General features: G+C 40.1%; 1 protein-coding gene across 4 annotated transcripts in view; it reads right to left on the bottom strand.

Annotated features, from left to right (window-relative positions):
- Positions 1 to 19,863, bottom strand: part of IGF2BP2 (insulin like growth factor 2 mRNA binding protein 2) — a 163,297-nt gene that overhangs the window by 17,319 nt on the left and 126,115 nt on the right. For 2 of the 4 annotated variants that reach the window (XM_043473496.1, XM_043473493.1), the window contains exons 5-10: positions 19,563 to 19,626; positions 17,289 to 17,561; positions 15,291 to 15,425; positions 11,063 to 11,185; positions 10,569 to 10,704; positions 8,066 to 8,194 (exon numbers count right to left, since the gene is read on the bottom strand). In XM_043473496.1, the coding sequence (XP_043329431.1) occupies positions 8,066 to 8,194; positions 10,569 to 10,704; positions 11,063 to 11,185; positions 15,291 to 15,425; positions 17,289 to 17,561; positions 19,563 to 19,626 (860 nt within the window). The remainder of the gene's footprint in view (positions 1 to 8,065; positions 8,195 to 10,568; positions 10,705 to 11,062; positions 11,186 to 15,290; positions 15,426 to 17,288; positions 17,562 to 19,562; positions 19,627 to 19,863) is intronic. The other 2 variants (XM_043473494.1, XM_043473495.1) reach the window with 2 other exon arrangements.

Raw genomic sequence — 19,863 nt, 5'->3', positions numbered from 1 at the left:
GAGTGGGGACCCACGGAGGACATGGAGCCCCATGTAAGGCACTAGGTAAGAAACATTCTAAACAGAGGTCTTTGAGATACAGAGCTAGGAAGGGGCTTGGCCTGTTTGGAAAACAGGAGAGGCCAGTATGGCAAAAATAACCGAGACAGAATGAGATATGATGGAGAGGCAGGCAGTGTGAGGTCATGCAGAGGTGGGCCTTGGTTTGGACGTGGGTTTGACCCTACTTACAATGGATGCCCCTGAAATACACTACATGGCACTAGATGAGTTCACAGGCATGGAGAATCCATCACTGGGCACCGTATGGCCTTAACTATTGGTAAATGAGTACTCATTTATCACACTTCCCATTCCCTCCACCCCCACGCTTACAGGGGAGGCCACAACCTCAAAGGAAGAGGTGCTTAGGCTTAATGATCAAAAAGTAACCTGTTGAATAAATGTTCTCTTTAATGGGAAAGCAGAGTGTAGCCATCTGACAAACTGGGGCCCCAGAGTGGGACAGGTGGTATGGAACCCTAACTCTAAAATGGCAGCTGAGCTTACTGTCTCAGTTTGAAGGTCCTCAGCTATTTCATTTAAGAAGGCAATGGCAACCCACTCCAGTACTCTTGCCTGGAAAATCCCATGGGAGGACCCTGGTAGGCTGCAGTCCATGGGGTCGCTAAGAGTTGGACACAGCTGAGTGACTTCACTTTCACTTTTCACTTTCATGCGTTGGAGAAGGAAATGGCAACCCACTCCAGTGTTCTTGCCTAGAAAATCCCAGGGACAGAGGAGCCTGGTGGGCTGCTTGCCGTCTATGGGGTCGCACAGAGTCGGACACGACTGAAGTGACTTAGCAGCAGCAGCAGCAGCTATTTCATGAGGGAGAAGCTATTTTACTTTTGATGTCTCAAAAGAATTAGAATTTCAGATATGGAGGGGAAGAGATCATGCTGAAGGTGCTCCTGAAAGATGTGACCCCCAAAAAGAGAGGCCACAAGGCTGGGGGTGTCACTATTATCCACTGGTTCATTTCAAATTCTTGGTTTGAGGGAAATTAGTGTCATCTTCTATGTCATCTTCTATGCTTGACCATGCTGGGGTAGTAGAGGGGTAGATATCAAACTCTGGCCACCCAATGTGAAGACGTGACTCATTAGAAAAGAAAGGACCCTGATGCTGGGAAAGACTGAAGACAAAAGGAGAAGGGGGTGGCAGAGGATGAGATGGTTGGATGGCATCACCGGACACGAGTTTGAGCAAATTCCAAGGGAGAGTGAAGGACAGGGAAGCTTGGGGTGCTGCAGTTCATGGGGTTGCAAAGAGCTGGACATGACTTAGTGACTGACCAACAACAAAAATATATCAGACACACTCATGAACATTTAGAATGGAATTAAAGCTGGGCCTGCTTTTCCTAGAAGAACTACAGGGTCCTGAGTTCCAAGCTGTTGGGTACGACCAGTTCATGCATCATTTAGGTGATATTCTGAATCACAAAGAAATCATGGAGCAGGAAGAGAGAGGGGCATAGAAGGGTCGTAAAGAGGCAAGGGTCAGGCATACAAAGTATTTTCAGATATATAAATAGCTTTAGTGTGATGACAGAGTGCTGTTACAAAGATGGCAGGCGCTCCTCCCTGGAACCAGGGACACGGACGTGGGGCAAGGGAATGGACTTGGGCAGAGGGGCCAGAGTCATGGGTAGAGCCGCTCCAGGTTCAGAAGGTACACATGCTACCCCGGCATCCAGTGCCTCCTTCCAGGCCCTGCCCACCGGCCCTGTGTGCTCTCAGAGGACCACCTCAGGAGCTGATGGGGACCAGAACTGGGTCAGCTAGAAAGAAGGGGAGCCAAGATTCGAGCACAGATCTCTATCTGACTCTGTGTTTCTAGATCTTAACCCAATGCTGCCCTCACATGGAACATTCCAAATTCACTGGTTTATAGGTGGGACCCACGGTATATGTTATGATAATGCTGCCCAAAGAATTCTAACATGCCTTTTGCTGAGTTTAAGTACATGAATGGACAATTAAAACTCACTGGACACATACAGAGAAGCAGCAGCATGAAAGAGGGAAGCAAAGCTAAGCAAGGCACATGACCTTGGTAAATTAATTCAGCAAAGAGGGAGAACTTTTTAAAAAAGTCTGATTTCTCAGTGAGATTCAAGAGGGCAGTGCTTTAATATGTGAGTACACTGCTATGAGGAAAGCCAATCAGAGAACTAAATCGATTTTAGAAATGAAAAACTAGTAGAGTAAAAACTCAACAGAAGCCATGTAAGTAGCAGCATGGACACTCCTGGAAAGGCAGGCAGTGCACAAGAAGGTTAACTGGTACAAAACAGAAGGAGGGACTCAGAAAGACAGGACAAGTAGAGTGAGAGGATTACTCTCTCTCCAGAAAGTGTAAACCCCAGAAGGAAAAAGCAGATCCAGAAGGTTTCCTAAACCAATGAAAAACCTGAACACAGACTGAAGGGCTGACTCACATTTCTGATTTCCCAGGGTGAAGGTAAAATGCTACAAAAAGCAAAAACTACAGGCAAATGAAAAAAAAAGTTTCTTACTAAAGAAAGAGGATCCGGCTGGTAGCAACTTATCTGAAAAGCAAAATGCTACAAGTATTGCTTTAAGAGTTCTAAAGGAACTATGACCTTAGAATCTCTGACTGTGCAGTTGAACTTTCATTCATGTGTGAAGGGAAAAAAAGGCATTTTCAGATATACAAAGGCTTAGAAATTATACTATTTATGTGCTATTCCTGAAAAAAAGTTATTTAAGGAAGTACTCCAGAAAAAGAAACAAAAACAAATAACTCAAGAAATGAGAAGATATGGAACACAAGCAAACCATCTACAGTGAGCAGAGACCAGTAAAATTTAGCTAATTCTAATAACTCTGAATTACGAGATTGTGTACTAAGAAAGAAAATTTAATAATTTGGACTAAAGTTCCAGATTATTTTTAGAGTAATATAATTATAAAAATACATTAAACAAATATCTATTAGAAATAAAGAATTTTAAAAAGTCATAATCATAGTGGGAACAGTAAACTGCTCTCAAAATGTAATAAGTCATAGAGATAAAAAATAATTATATAGAGGATACAAGTCATCAATTAAAAGCTTGACTTTACAGCCATAAACACAACTTTTAGTCCATTAGAGATAAGGTATATCTTTCCAAGATCCATGGTTTCCAAAATTTGATCATGCATGAGCAAGACCACAAAAACCAGAATTGTTCCAACAACATTCTTTGAGAGGAAAGTATAGGAAACTACTGTAAGATAATAAAAAAGAAACCCTTACTAAAAAATTAAAAGAAAACTCCCTAGTAAATTTGATTAAGAGAGAAAACACAGTATATGATGTTAGGAGTGAAAAAAGATATTCATAAGTTTGAAGCTTTACAAGGCAATAGATTGCTTTGTACAACTTTGTATTACTAAGTATGAAAAGAGAGATGAATACTTTTATAGGAGGATATAAATCAACAAAACCAAGTCAGAAACTTATAAGAAACTGAAAAGATTATAAATGATCTTTCTCCAAACAAAAGTGCTAGGCCCAGAAGTTTTATGGATGGACTGCATTAAATCTTCAAGGGACAGAAAATTACTATATATTCTCAAATTTCCCAAGTATAGTATAAGTTGACTATCCTTTCAATTCAATCTTTTGAGGAAAAAATAACCCTGGTGTTGACACTGTCAAAGATAGTATAAAACTACAGTAACTGTGGTGTAGACAAAAACATGAATGGAACAGAATAGAGCCCAGGAATAAGATTCAGTGGGAATCTGGCAAACAACAAAACTGACATTTCAAACTGAGTGATGCATTGGAAAAAAAATAACATTGAATCCCTAGCTCAATGTACAAGTTAAGATAAACTGCCTATGAATTATAAGCAACAATCCCCCCAAACCAACAACTAAAAATGACTGTAAGAAAACCTGGGAGGATATTTTATACTCTTAGATAGCAGGCAGCTTTTTCTTAGCACAACATCAAAGGCCAGAAGTCCATAACAGAAAACAACACTGATCTATCTTAATTCTTAAAATTTCTTCATTAATTCTGTTGAAGGAAACGTGAAAATTAAAAAGAAAAACACATTCCCTTTTGATGTAATAATTGCAGTCTTACAATTTACTTCTTGATCTGCTCACACTCATATGTTTAAGGACATTCACTTCGATACTACTAGTGGCAGAGAAAGCCTAGAGAAAACCCAAATGTCGAAAAACAGCATGCTCAGTAGAAAAATTATAGTAATTTCACACAATGGAATTAAAAAGCCATTAAAGAGAATTAACTCTAGATATGGAAAAATGCTCATAATAAGTGAAAAATAAAACAACAGTAATTCACTATATGTGGCACGATTCCATTTGTTTTTGAATAAAATGATTATATATATGCTCATAAAACATTTTTAAACATAAAAATATTATACTTCTGGGGAGTGGTAGTTGGGTAAAATTTGGGTAAGAGAAGGAAGGCTAAAGGGAAACATTTACTATTTACTTCACATAGTAGTTCACTTGTTCAAAAAAACCCTATTTTAAATTACTATGGCACAAGACATCACAAATAAAGCAAAGAGAAATGAAAAGCTGGTGGAAGATATTTACAACATGACAAATGGTTAACAGCCTTAATATGTAATTAGCTGTTACAAATCATTAAGAAAAAGATGGGGAGAAATGACAATAGCAGCTAAGATTTATATAGCAATTACTATGTACAGATTTTTACTTATTTAATTACCCTCACAACAATTCCATGAAACAGAGAAGGACAGAGAAATGCAAAGAGGCTAAGTCACTTGCCCACGATTGTTAAAAATAACAAGTGATATAGTGCAGAGATTCAAACACAGGTTGTCTGACTCCAGAATCTATACTGCCTCTCTATAGATTGATAGGCAATGGATACAAAAAGACAATTAATTAGAGGTGGAGAAAAATGTCCAATAAGCCCCAAAGTGCTTATTAGGAGTAAAAGATACTCTAATAGTATCTTTTAAAGGATCAGATTGCAGGGCTTCCTTGGTGGCTCAGTGGTAAAGAATCTGCCTCCCAAAGCAGGAGACACGGGTTTAACCCCTGATCCAGAAGATCCCACACGTCGTGGAGCAACTAGGCCCATGCACCACAGCTATTGAACCTGAGCTCTGGAGCCTGGAAGCTTCAACTACTGAGCCCATGTGCTGCAAGTACTGAAGCCTGTGTGCCCCAGGGACTGCTCTGCAACAAAAGAAGCCACCACAATGAGAAGCCCAGACAGCAACGAAGACCCAGCACAGCCAAAAATAAACAAATAAAAAAAAATTAAGAAATCACCAGATTGCAAGGAATTAATTACACTGGTAGTGAGAGTATAGAAGGAAAAAAAAGCCTCTGTGTCACATATCAGATAAGAAGGAAGAGTAGTACATTCTTTATGTATCAAAATTTATATGCTAATAAATATCAAAATATCAACATTTATATTTTTATAGTTATATACAAAACTTATACATTCTTTGGCTCAGCAATTCTATTTCCAGGAATTTATTCTGAGAAAATAACTGGATAAAAGAATCATGATATATATACAAGAATTTCCATTGTAGAGTGACAATTTGGAATATATATCATCTATATACTTTATTATATATATATGTACATATACACATTGTATATATACCCATACACATAGAAACACTAGCTATTTCTAGATTAAGAAAAAACTTGCACTTCTATCATTTGCTTCTTAAATACTATGCATGTATTACTTTTATAACCAGAAAATAATAAAAATGGTAATTTTCATATATACATGCATAACATCAAAAGCTTCCAGCATTGGTACCCCCAATTCATGCACGTGTGAGCCACCTATAAAGAGGTGCACAGATCTCCTGACCTTCAGATGTTGAGAGCAAAAGCACTAGAGGTTTGTGATGTATAAAAGCAACCAAGAAATACCCTAATTCCTTGAAATTTGAATGTCTAAGTGACAGGAAAGAAGTAATATTTTACAAGTATTTGAAGGCTCCCCACCACTCCACCCTACCCTGTCCTTCTCCGGAGGCCTGGGTCCACCTGGGAAGCCCTCAGGCCTCCAATTCAGGGTCTAGACCCTGCCCAGGTGGGTTGCGATGGCCACCTCTGTGCCGTCCCGTCTTCTGTAGCTGCCAGAGAGAAAGGTCTGCTGGAGCTGTACTGTTGCAGAGTTGGGGCAACTGCGTGCTTCAGATTAGAAGCTAATCTTGATCTAAGGGCTCAAGATCAGAACTACAATGGCTTTTAACTTGAAAATATTTTCTTCAAAATCTGTTTTATAGAGAACAGAAACTATTTTCGTAAAAATCATTATTCTACTGTTTTAGTAAAACAATCTCAGATGTAAAGGAAGCTTCCCAACTAGCAAAACCTATGTTCAAGTTTAGAAAATATTCTGCTATCACATGAAAAGTTCTCTTCTTGTTTGTCAGTTCAGGGATCTGCAAACTTTTCTGTACAGAGCCAAATAAATATTTTAGGCTTTGCATATCTCAGGGTCTCTACTGCATCTACTCAACTCTGCCATCACAGCAGAAAAGCAGACAGACAATGCATTTAATAAACATTCACAGTTGTACATATACACGAAAATAAGTGATGGGCTGGATCTGGTCTCAGACTGTCATTTGCTGAGTTCTCTTTTAGATGATCATTTTAGAAGAATTTTCTACTGTATTACATCTTTTTTTTTTCTCCCACTATTTATGTTACTTAGGTTGACAGAGTAGTGTGACTTTTAAAGTTATCATTGGTGGAGCAGTACCTATAATCTTTCTTTCAAGAAATGACATGTGTCTAAAGGCCAGTTCACTGTCCTGGGCTCAGTCATTCTCACATCTCAGCAAAGATGGGGACACACACTTCTCGAAGCTGTTCTCCCTCCTTAGAGTACCTACATGACTGTAACAGCTGCCAATTCCCTCCTGCCATAATTCCCAGCTCCCTCTGACACTAAGACAGACAGACAGACAGACAGACACTCACATATGGCTCAATATTGGGCGCTATCCTTTAGTTTAAGAGAAAATGTATATAACTCTGAAGAAATGGTATGGAGAGATTTAAAAATGACTTAGAAAAGCTGTATCTAAACATGATGACAGAATGTGCATATTCTGTGACTAAACATGTGGGTGCCAGTTCATTTCCGTATTTTGTTGGCAAAACAGCACACTGACTTCACCCTGTCTCGCTACAGCTAACCCAAAGAGTTACTCAGAATTCTGGCACTGTGAAGCCTGCTATACCAGAGACCACCTCTCAAAACAAAGAAGTGGTTACGGTAATGTTCTTCAACCCGATTCTTCCCATTTAAACAGTATGAGCATTGGGAGAAAATTAATTTTCTTAAAAAACAAGTAGTATGTGTGGAGAATGAGGAATGAATTAAAAAAAAAAAAAAAAAAGCTGTCAAGTATCCTGAGCCCTAATTTGGTAACATGTTGATCTTGAATGATGCTTGTGGATGGGGACAAGTAGAAAACACATAAAGTTCACGTTTCTTCTTCTGCTATTAATTATGATTCAAACAATAAATACTTACTGAGAATCTACTAAATGCCAGGCATTGTGCTAAGTGTCTAGGAATAAACACTGTGTGTGCTATTTTCTTTTAAAAAACTATTAATAAAATATAATGCACTTGAATCGTAGACCCAGGTTAGAATTTTATACATGAGTCATCTAGGTACGAAAATATATTTTAGTAAGTGAACAACACTCATGAAGTTTCTTATTTGCGCTAACAAATCTTTTTTTACATTGAACAGGCTTCTAGCTAATGAATTTGCTAGCAGTCTCTTTCTTCCCCAGATATGATATATACTATGTTTAAGAGCACATATTTAGAGGATGGTTTTAATCTGTCCATTAGGAAGAGGTCCTAAGAACTGTTGAATTCAGCCCTTATGAGCACGGCCTCCAAATGAAAGCTTTGGCTCTGATTCAACACAGCAGAGAAATGCCGCTGCCTGGAGGAGCATGAGCAAAGCCCTGAAAGCTGAGCTACTTACAGCGAAAGGGTGGTAGGGGGGAGCGGGGGGAGCTCCTCGGGGCCCTGCTGGTGGAGGCAGCACGGAAAATCCTGTTGAAAAGATGCCAAGTGCGCTGAGGTTCAACCCCGGGATCAGACTGGCTTGTTGCTGGGAATAAAAATGGAAAAAGAGTTGAGGGGCGGAGACCAGAGAGGCCCGGCTTGCCTGGGTCGACCTCCATCTCTTGTCTGGACGGCATCAGTGTCTCCTGCTCAGCCCACCCAGGCCCTGTGGACCTCTTCCTCACCCTGCGGCCGGGGCGGGCTCTCCAAACCTCAACCTGACCGTGGCACTCCTTTCAAAGTTTCTCTGCTGCTTTGAGTGTCTGCACTTCTTAACACAGCCATGAGGCTCTTCCTGGGGACCCAGGCCACCTTGCCAGCCTCTCCTGCTAACCTTCACTCCCACCCTGCCCAGTCCTGCGCCTCTCTCTCCTCTGGATCCCCCGCACACACTGTCTGCTTTGCGAGAACTGTTGCTTGTCTCCATCCTCGCCTGGCTACATCCTACTCATCATGTGGGTTTCACCGGAGCTTAGATGGCCCCTCCTCAAGGAACCTTCTTTCATCCCAAAGGCCTCAGCTCAGGTGCCCTTTCCGGGCTCTCCTAACACACTCATGTTCCCCTAAAACAGCAGGCATCACGTAGTATTTGAATGGCCTGTGTAGTTGCCTCTCTGCCTTTCAGACAACAATTTCCTCATGGACAGAAACTGTCTTATTTAGTGCTGTGAGCTCAGTGCCTGGTACATAGTAAGTACTCAATAAATATTTGCTGAATGAATATGATTAAAACATGTTGGCTGAATAGTTCTTCCTAACTCTATCCAGGGAAAGATCAGACCCCTCATTAAGATACCACATGTGGAAACTCTTATCCATGTTTGGAATGGTCCACAACTTTGGCTTGTTTACCATTTAGCTGCCAGTTTCGTGATCATCTCACTTGCTAACTTCACATTTAAACATGGGGCTGCTCACACAGGCTGCCCTTCAGAGGCAGAGGGATTATGTATCTCCCACCCTGGTCTGTAACCCACTTGTCCTACCACTGCCTCCCCAACCACCGAGCAAATCGCTAACATTTTCTCTTTGCTCATCTGTGGCTCTAGGGTCACCCAGTAACTTGCCTTCTTGTAGAATGTCTGGGACGGGAGAGTTAGGATCTTAGCCTTTATCCCATTCATGTGTGAGATCTAGTAATTTTGTTATTCACCTATCAATGCATGACTTCAGCACAGACATGGATGAACCTAAGTGATGCACATACTCAGGGGAAGATGTTTGGAACACCCAGAGCCTCTGCAGTTTTTCCGGGTGTTCACAGAAAGAGTTTATCATAAGGTATCAAGATCCCCAAAGAAGAAAATGAGATCAGTGGACAATACTTTGACAGACAAATACACACAAATGGAGGGGGAGGGAAGGTCACACTGCATCTTCTCCTCACCATGCTCACCATGCCCCGTAATTATCATGTGGTCCGCTAACGTGGGACTTGGGGTGAGGTGGGAAGGGAGTACTGACCTGAGGAAGAAGGTCCTATGGCAAGTGCTGCATGAGGAACTGGGGCTGTGTTTCACCCACCCAGTCCTTTCTCCACACTGAGTCCTCTGTGAAATGTTACAAAGTCTGGGATTTTCTTCCAAGTCATCCCAGTGGGAGTGGGGACGTGGATGAAGGTTCAAATGAAGCAAAACAGGCCATGAACGGATAACTGCTGAAGCTAGATTATGGGCATATGAGAGCTTATCATGGTATCCTTTCCTGTCTTATATATGTTAAAAAAAAGTCATTATCATAAAAAAATGAAACAATTTACTCCTCTGAGCTGAGTTTGTGCTTTTTATTAAAAGGACAAATATTTTTAAGATTCCTGAATGAATTTCAGGATGGTGTCTCCCCATTATAAAGTTGGAACCAGGTAGTAATAACAGGAAGGACAAACCCAAATCAGTCTGCTAGAATTATTAGAGTCGAGGTGGATGACAACATTTATTGGACAATCTGAAAGGACAGATCAGTGAGAGATGAAAATCAGAAGTTTTTTTAAAACTGGAAAGTAGGGGGGGAAAAAAAATCTCACTTTTCTAACATAACAGCTGTCTTGATTTTTATATGTAGCCTTCTAGTCATTTTGAATCATATTATTTTATATAATTAAAACCCTAGTTATATATACTTTTATATTAATATATTCTTTTCTTAATTAACAATATATCATAAGCAATTTCTGATTTAAAAATCTTCCAAGCTGTGATTTTAATGACTTCACACTATTTTGTCACGTGTACTTAGCGTATTTTACTAGTTCGTCTCCTGCTTATTCTAATGCCCTTGCCCCCAAGAAGAAAGGCGTAACTCTGTGCTCCTATTCTAAAGTGCTTCTTCACCTTCTGAATGACAATTATTCTTAGAGAGGCTTGGGTCCTGCCTGACAACACACGTGAAAACCAGTGGAGAAGAAAGCAGTCAGCACTTACATTAACAGCCAGCATATCATTTTCAAAGGCCTCACGCAGCTTCTTCATAATCTCTATTTCGGCATTGGCACAGGCCTCAACTGTGCCCTTCACAGTGATGGTTCTTTCAGGGTTGTATATGCTCAAATCCTGCAAGCTGGCCACCAGGAAAAAGAGAAAAATTTCCTTTTTTCAAAAGGAAAAATAAAATCTCAGAAGGGTCACACTCAAGTCTTGGTGGAAGAGGCAGGGAGAAGATGGATACCCTCACCTCACACTGTGGCACAGAACATCTGCCATCTTATCTCAAATCTTTGCAGTGACTTAGATGATATCAGTAGAGAAGGTTTGACTGGGAACTACTTATGCATTTGTTTTGACAGTGCTGAAGATAATTATATTATTATCTTATGATTACATTCCCATTTTAAGGAAAAGCAGATGAACAACCTGGACATATCAAAATGCTCACATTCTCCATTACTGGGCACAGTTAATTGGAACAAGTGGCTTACGATGAGATTGTTATCTTGGTCCCTGTCTCATGTTCAATTTTCTTCAAATTTCTGCCTTCTTTTCCAATCAGTCTTCCAACCAAGCCATTGTGGGCCAAGATCTTCAGAGGAATCTCTTCAGCTCTACAAGAGACAAGCAACAATTTGACATTTAAGTTGAACACAATGGTTGACTTAAGAGCTATTGTTGTTTAGTAGCTAAGTCATGTCCAACTCTTTTGCAACCCCTTAGACTGTAGCCTGCCAGGTTTCTCTGTCCATGGGATTAAGAGCTATCACTCTCCTTATTTCTTACAAATAGAAGCTGTTTTTGTTCAGCTACCAAGTGGCCATGGGCTTTAGGAGAAGCTAGGTTTCTCACTAACTCTAGTGCATGAATTCTGATTAACACAAGCCAAAATCATGTTAATTTTACTCCCTTGTTGTGACTGGTTGGAAATGGGTCCATGAGAGAGACTGGCCAATGAGGTATCAGAAGAGGTCTGTAGGGTGGCTTTAGGAAGGTTTTCCTTGCTTGTAAAAAAAGCAAGGGATAATGACATCAGTCCAATGGTAGACTAGGAACAACAGGCCCTCCTATCCCTACAGAGACACCAAGTTGACAACAAAAGATAGGCTAAAATCTTTCTCTGAGAACTCTAGAGATCAGGGGAGAAGCTATACCACCCAGGATTTGATAAAACTGAAAAGGGATTCTAGCAAAAGGACTAAGAAGTTTTGTGGCATTTGGCATGCCTTTCACGCTCCTTCCCCTACACACCATAGCAAGGGGAAACTGGGAGGAAATCCTCCACACCAAGGCCCCTCTCCTGGGACAGAAACAAAGGACTGGACAATGAGTCCAACATTCTGGCTTGCCCGGGGGCTGCCTGAGAGATCGGTTTCTGTCTCTCCTAACTTAGGGAGCTGCCAAGCCTGGTGCCCAAGTCTGGAAGCTGCTGAAAACAGAGGTGTATAGTATGTTAGAGCTGCAGCTCCACAGTCAGAAGCCAGGAGGAGAAAGAAATCAGAAATGGTTTCAGAAGTCCTAAAACCTCCAGCCAGGCTGAATAGTGAAGGTCTTCCCCTGAACAAAGCCAGTATGCAAAGATTCTGAGAGGTGATTGCTTTTTCTGATGCCCAAATTCCAGCAAAAAAATTATCAGCCATAGAAAGAAATAGAAACATGGTTTAATCAAAGGATCAAAATAAAACTCCAGAAACTGACCCTAAAGAAATGCAGATCTATGAGCTACTTGACAGACTTTAAAATAATGATCACAGAGATGCTCAATGACCTAGATGAGAATACAAACAACTAAATGAAATCAGGAAGGTGATGCATGAACAAAGTGAGAATATCAACAAAGAAAAAGAAGCTATTAAAAAACAACCTAACAGAAATAATAGAGCTGAAAAATATAACTGAAATATTAAAGGAATTTAAAAGCAGATATGATCAGGCAGAAGACAGACTCAGGAAACTTGAATATCAGTCATGTGAAATCATCAAGTGAAGGGAGAAAAAAGAATTTTAAAAAAAGTAGAGACAGGATAATGGGCTTATGGAACACTATCAAATCGATCAAGAAACATGTCACTGGAATCACAGAAGGACAGAGAAAGAGACAAGGGAGAGAGCTTATTCGAAGAAAATAGGCAGAAAACTTTCCAAATCTGAGGAAAAAAATGGACATACAGATTTAAGAAGCTCCAAGAACATCCACCTGGGATAAACCAAAAGAGAATCACACTGAGACACATTATAACCCAGGTGTCTAAACTCAAAGAGAAAATCTTGAAAGCAGCATGAGAAAAGTGATTAGTAACATACAAGAAAGTTTCCGTAAGATTATAGATGGATTTCTAAGCAGAAATCTGCAGGACAGAAAGGAATGGGATGACATACTCATAGCACAGAAAGAAAAAACTATCAACCAAGAATACTGTATCTAGCAAAACTGTCTTTGAAAATGATAGGAAAATTAAGACTTTTCCAGATAAACAAAAGATGCGAGGAGTTCATTACTCCTAGACCAGTTCTACCAGAAATGCTAAAGGGAGTCTTTTAAAAGTTGAAATGAAAAGATGTTTCAACATATAAAAATTAATACACTATATTAACAGAATGAAGGACAAAACCCACATGATCATCTCAACTGATAAAAGAAAAGGCATATCAGATACACTGAAAAAAGTAAAACAGAAAGAAAAGTCATGGGCCTTTGAGTCTATGATTCAACTGACCCTGCAGTCATTCTCACATAGTAAGGACTTCTAATTATGTGACATCAAAACTGTTTCTTATTACTTAAGCCATTTGTTACGTTTTCTGTTACTTGAGACCAAAAACATCTAATAGATGCACTACAACAGCCTCAAAATAAAGGGATGCTTGAAGAAGCTCCATTAGAATGTGACTTACAGAGGGCAGGATTTTTTGTTAGCTTTGTTCACTGGGACACAGAACAGTGCCTGGCACATAGTATGTACTCAATAAATATTTGGTAAATGAATGGCTAAGTGGTAAAGAATCTGGCTGCAATGCAGGAGAAGTGGGTTCAATCTCTGGGTCAGGAAGATCCTCTGGAGGAGGAAATGGCAACCTACTCCAGTATGCCTACTGAAAAAAATCCCATGAACAGGGAGGAGGCTGGCAGGCTATAGGCCATGGGGTTGCAAAGAGTCAGACAAGACCGAACATGCACATAAATGAATAAAAGGAAAGTTTAGGATCCCTCTTTGCCTCCATCCTCCACCTCCTACTCATCTTCCTCAGGGCTCAGCTGAAATGTCACTTAGACAGGAAGGCCTTCTCTGAAATCCCTAACTCTCTTTGTCTCTCTAAAGCCTTGATTAGGGCCTCCAGTTAGCTGCAGTTGTTTTCCACTGTAGCACTTATCATAGCTGTACTTAATTACTTACTGGTGTAATTGTTTGTTTAGCAGATGTCTCACACTGGATAAATTAAAAAAAAGGAACTGGATCTTGTTCAAAGTTGTAGCCTCAGCCCCTAGCACAGTGCTCAGCATAATGCCTCATTAAAAAAAAATCACATTTCAAAGATATTCAAACTCTATCTTGGCTCTCCATAAATACTTCAAAAATCCAATTTATATAGCAGTCTTTTTGATTCTTTTAAATATTGTAAGATGATGACACCTAATTCAAAGGACCAAGGAGGGTAACATTTATAAAGTTCTCAATAACTTGGATGAGAGAGGGTCTTCTTTAAATTAAGTCACAGCATTTGGGGGATTCCAAAAGTCCCAAATAGTAAGTAATTCATAAGTAAAATGTTAAGAGTTCCTCATGAAGCCTAAGACTTTGCAATGTTTTTCTTTGAAGAACTACTCTCATCTCCTTGGTTTTGGAACACATTATTTGACACTGTTTGAATATAAATTAGTTTTATATTCAATTCATCCCTCACTGTTTCCTTATAAAACTGCCACAATACATGCCTATAAGTGGATTTTGCCAGACTTACATAGAGCCTTTTTTATTATCTATTCTATTACCATTAATTTGTTTATAATACAAATTAATATATTTGTATTACTAAATTATACAAGTTACTATGAACTGTATTTGTTATTCAAATTGTACAACAGGAATCCTAAGCAATATTTTGTGAAAGAAATGGACAGGAGGAGATTCAAGAAAAAAGAATAAAATAGCCACTCAGATACCAGTTTCTACTATTTAAGGAAACATAATCCAAGCTTAAGAGTCCAAGGGGCTTAGGAGCAAAACCCTTTTGATGCAAATGTACTTTCTGAATCTGCCCTGTCCAATATGATGGCCACTAGCCATACATGTGACTACTTAAATCTGAATGGATCAAGTTAAAATATTCAGTACCTCCACTGCACTTGTCACATTTCAAGCACTCACCAGCAACACTTGGCTAGTGGTTATTATAGTGAACAGTGCAAATATAGAACATTTCCATTAGCACACGCATTGGACAACATGGTTATGTTCCCATCAATAATTATTGCCAGTGAGTGATGGAAGCATTAGGATCACCAAACGAAACATGCAAGTAGAGAAATAGCCATGTTGTAAACATAAAAGATCTATTTCCCATTGTATTCTCTATGGAACAAATACCTGAAAATTAATCCTTCCCCCGCTCCCTTTAACTGAGAAATAGATTTACAGCTCTTTGAAAACTTTCCTGGGTTAAATGAATGAGAACCTAATCTTTTCTGTTGAGTGGTCTGTGCATTGCATGCAAACTTACAGTTTGGTCTCATCAGCCTCTTTCTGCATGATTTCAAGAATCATGCGGCATGCTTCAGAGGTTCCCTCTGGGGTGGCATGGATGGTGACGGGCTTCTCTGCGGCCCCAGAGTTCTCCTTTCTATGGATGTCTACCCTGCAGGAAAAGAATCAGGAGCCATAGCACAACGTCATCTGGCACTGGATCCTAGTCCAAGAAAGTGTTGCACTGGCCAATGTACAGCAAGGACACAGACAGACAATAAGTGTCATTAGCACGTTTGCAACCAATGCCATTCTCCAAGAAGGCAGCAAGCAGTGCAGAAGGTCTTGGGCCAAACCTGAATTCTCTGCAGCTCCACTTAGAAAGGAATATTTCTTACAGGAGTGCTATTGGACAAAGGCACCAAGCCAATGTGGTAAATGAAGCCAGTTTGGTAAATGAAGTATTTTGTGTAGTCTTTCAAATGATCTTAAAAGTGAGCAGGATAATACTGCACGTTGGCACAGTGCCAGTCTCTGAACTGATTGCAGCTTTTAAAAGCCATATGTTAATCCAACTCTAAACACCAAATTCAAGCAAGCTTTATATATCTGAGTGTGGATAGAAAACAGAGGCATGCCCTTTCTCTGCCTAAGTTTTTGGTTTCCTTGCCACTGGCAGCCTGCCTTCTTCCAGTCTCTTAGAACTAATGGCTCCAAAGCTTGATGACTTTATCAGACTTCTTTGGGTAGTTGTGGCTCTATTTGTTTTTGTTAACTTTCAGAATCACATAATTGATTGTATCCCTTTTTACTTTGGTTGTTAGAAAGCCCAAATCCAAGTTTGGGGCCTATTTCTAAAAAAGTAGGCACACACTTTGAGAATTAACTTCGCTTCTATTTAAACTTGCTACATTTATAAAGCCACTTCAAATAATATTTGGAACAAAAAGACATACAAATAAAAATCACTTTCTCAGGGAAGTAGACTTACAGGGATAAAAGGGGACTGATTTTAAAACAAAAGAACATCACATAGTATTTCCTCTGACTACTATCTTACCACTTCACTCCTATGATTATAAACCCTGGGATTCATGTAATTGCCCATTTTTTGGAAATAACTCAGATACTTTGAAGAAAACAGTTTTTTGTCTTTCAGGTTATAAAACCCTCGATGACCTGAGTAAAATGCGTTAGGAATGTAAATAACTAATACTTGCAATTTGGTGCTTTGTAATTTAAGTGCTTTCACAATAATTATTTCATTCAATCTGACTGTCCTAATTCTCACACTACTCCTATAGAAGCTGTTGATGCTCAGAAAGCTTAAAATTTTTTCTAAGCTTATACAGCCATTAAGTGGGGAAACTTGGACAAGGGTCTTTGTTTTCAAGTGCTGTGCTTTGTTAATTTTATCATGCTGTGGTCTTAGGAACATACAAGAATCAACAACCTCACAAGTTACTTTATCCACTACAACTCCTACTACCGAGTCAGTCTCCTTAAGCAGACAGAGAACTAAACATAAGGCTAATAACGTACTTTATTTCTTGCTCAATGTAATAGTGACTCACCCGTTGCCTTTATGAAGCTGTTTGTGAGACTCCCTAGGTGGTCTCAAAGAACGACTATCACCCTGGGCTCTGACTCAGAAGAGGCGGCGAGAGCTAAGGTAAGTAGGTTCTAGGATCCCATAAAGTTCAGCCCCATACCTCTGTTGTTTTAAAAATATGTAGATGTGTTCACAGGCATCAGAGAGCTTAGGAGAACAATTCGTGACTGTAAGGTCATTAGTACCTTTTTTATGAATTATTAGTGTTTCAGGTATGACCTCTAGGACATTGGCATGAAAGCTCATGAACGCCCCTGGGTTCTGTGTTAGTCTGTTAGTAGTTCTGTTTAAAGAAGCCACTGTCCCAATCCAGCACAGCCCCCCATTGCTGATGCAAGCAATAGCAACCTGGGAATGGCCGGGACCCACCAGCACTCAGGGGACCCCTCAGAAGGAAGGAAAGGAAGCCCCGGAGGCACGTACCGGGACTGGGTCTGCTTAGTGATGTTCTTTATGGTCAAGCCCTCCTTTCCGATGATGGCACCAACAAACTGGGTGGGGACCAGGATCCGCAGCGGGAAATCAATCTGTCTGGCCTGAGAAGAGCCCCCAGGGGCATGGCCTTGCTCCCGGGAAGAGTGGTCCCCACGCTGGGCTCGCTGAGGGGGCGAAGGGGAGCTCACCTCTTCATCCGGGATGTAGGATATCTTGAAGGAGTAGTTCTCAAACTGATGCCCGCTTAGCTTCTCGATGGCTCTGAAATACAGCAGGGGAAGTGAGCTTTGTTAGAGACCCACAATGCCAGGGTCAGTGGACCGGTTCATTCACTCTCCTTTACTAATTGCCTACGAGAATGCCGTCCACAGCACTGAGGATGCAGCTGTGAGCAAAACACACGCCATCTCTGCTCTTTCACAGAGGGCGATTAACAAGTAATCACCAAGTATAGGTCTGGTCTGCTATACAATGTGTTGTTCTGTTTTCTTTTTTAACCACTTAAGGCTGTATCAAAAACACTGTAAATATCGGCATAAAATTGACTCAAGAATTTTCATTGTAATATAGTTATTACTGAAAATCCAGCAGTAGATAAGCACAAATGAGAAAAACATCCTAGTCCATCCTATGTCTTTCTTAAATATATTATTATTTATACAAATGGATTAATATCAAACATACTACTTTATAATCCTTAAAAATAGTTAATACTCTAGTTTTCTAAGTGATTAAATATCCTGAAATTTAATTTTTACTGGTTAACATTCTATTGATTTGCCATCATTTTTGCAACATATTATCTATTGTTTTGTATATATATATATAAGAATATATATATATATATACACATACTCCCAATGCAGGAGACAGGGGTTTGAGCCCTGATTGGGGAAGATCCACACGCTGCAGTGCAACTAAGCCCATGCACTACAGCTACTGAACCTGTGATTTACAGCCTGGGAGCTGCACCTACTAAAGCTTGAGTGTCCTAGAGTCTGTGCTCTGCAACAAGAGAAGCCACTGCAAAAAGAAGCTGGCACACCACAACTATAAAGCAGCCCCCACTTGCCACAACCAGAGGAAAAAAAACTGTGCAGCAATGAAGACCTCGCACAGCCAAAAGAATATATAAAATAAATTTAAAAAATGTTTAAAAAGTCAACAGCAAATGACCATTGCCTTGTTCGATGCAAAATTAACATTTTGAAAACTAGTGGTATGAGGACGGGTTAAATATGCATTCATGGATGTGGAAACCTTGAAAAAAAACACTAATTCTGGTATGTATAACCAATATGAATATTATGCCACCTCCATAAAGCATGACCACGTGTGACCATAATTCTAGTTGTGATGACCTGACAGGCACTTCATGGGCCTTCTACAAAAAGGAACTTGTTTTTGTTGTTGTTTTTAAAATATTCAATCCCATGTGTGTTAATAGCCAAGCTCACAATTAACCATCCCTGAAGCAATGTCATCATGGGTGGGGTCAGGAGGTGAATGTGAGTAGGAAGAAGAGTCCGAGCCAAGTACTCTTTGATGAGCCACTCCAAGATGACAATGCTCCCTTGGGCTGATGTCACAGAGGTGAACCCCCCCCTTTTAATATTCATAGAGGGAAAAGGAAGTAAGTTTCAGCATTCATCCAATGAGTGTGGACAGAAACAGGCTTGGGCTTCTTCCTCATGGTACATGGAGAAAGCTCTAGGTGAAAGTGGCTTCCAGTGGTTGTCAAAGCAGACTCTAGGGGACACAGCGTCAGAGACGTGGTGTCCTCTACTCCTGTTTCAATATACAGCTCCCACCTTGGTTCTGATGCCAAGGCTCAACATTTTTCAAGATAAAACTCTCTGTACAGTCAACAAACAGATACCCTGGTGTAAATTCCCTGGTGCTCTATGGATGTGTCAAAGGTCTGCATTCCCTGGTGGCTCAGATGGTAAAGAATCCACCTGCAATGTGAGAGACCTGGGCTCAATCCCTGGGTTGGGAAGATCCCCTGGAGAAGGGAATGGCAATCCACTCCAGTATTCTTGCCTGGAGAATCCCATGGACAGAGGAGCCTGGCGGGCTACAGTCCATCAGGTCGCATGGAGTTGGACATGACTCAGCAACTATACTACTACTACTGATGTGTCAAAGATCTGCATCTTTTCAGAAAAGGTTTATAAACACAGGATTCAATGGAATCCAAAGACAAGTTCCCCCGGCATTCCCCAGCCCAGATTTAAAGGGAAATAAGCTAAATCCACTTACGTTTTAGCTTCTTCTCTTGTTGCATATGTGACGTTGACAACGGCAGTTTCTGTGTCTGTGTTGACTAGGAAAGAAGCAAAAACTACATTGTCATAGAAAAAAAAAAAAAAGTTGTAGCCCTCTGGCTCAGTGTAAATAGACTTAGAGAAAAATGCACAAAAATTTCATTGTTCAAACTCTTAAGAGTTATTTGAATCTCTATATTCATGTGCACTCATAGTAATTTACAATCAATTATATATACACATTTGTAATCAACTGTATATATAACTCAAAGCTATATTTTTCACTTATTTTATCA

This window comes from Cervus canadensis, chromosome 7 (assembly GCF_019320065.1).
Source record: "Cervus canadensis isolate Bull #8, Minnesota chromosome 7, ASM1932006v1, whole genome shotgun sequence".
Lineage (NCBI taxonomy): Eukaryota > Metazoa > Chordata > Mammalia > Artiodactyla > Cervidae > Cervus > Cervus canadensis.
The sequence above is the reverse complement of the archived record's forward strand: the minus strand, read 5'-3'. Positions and strand labels throughout refer to the sequence as shown.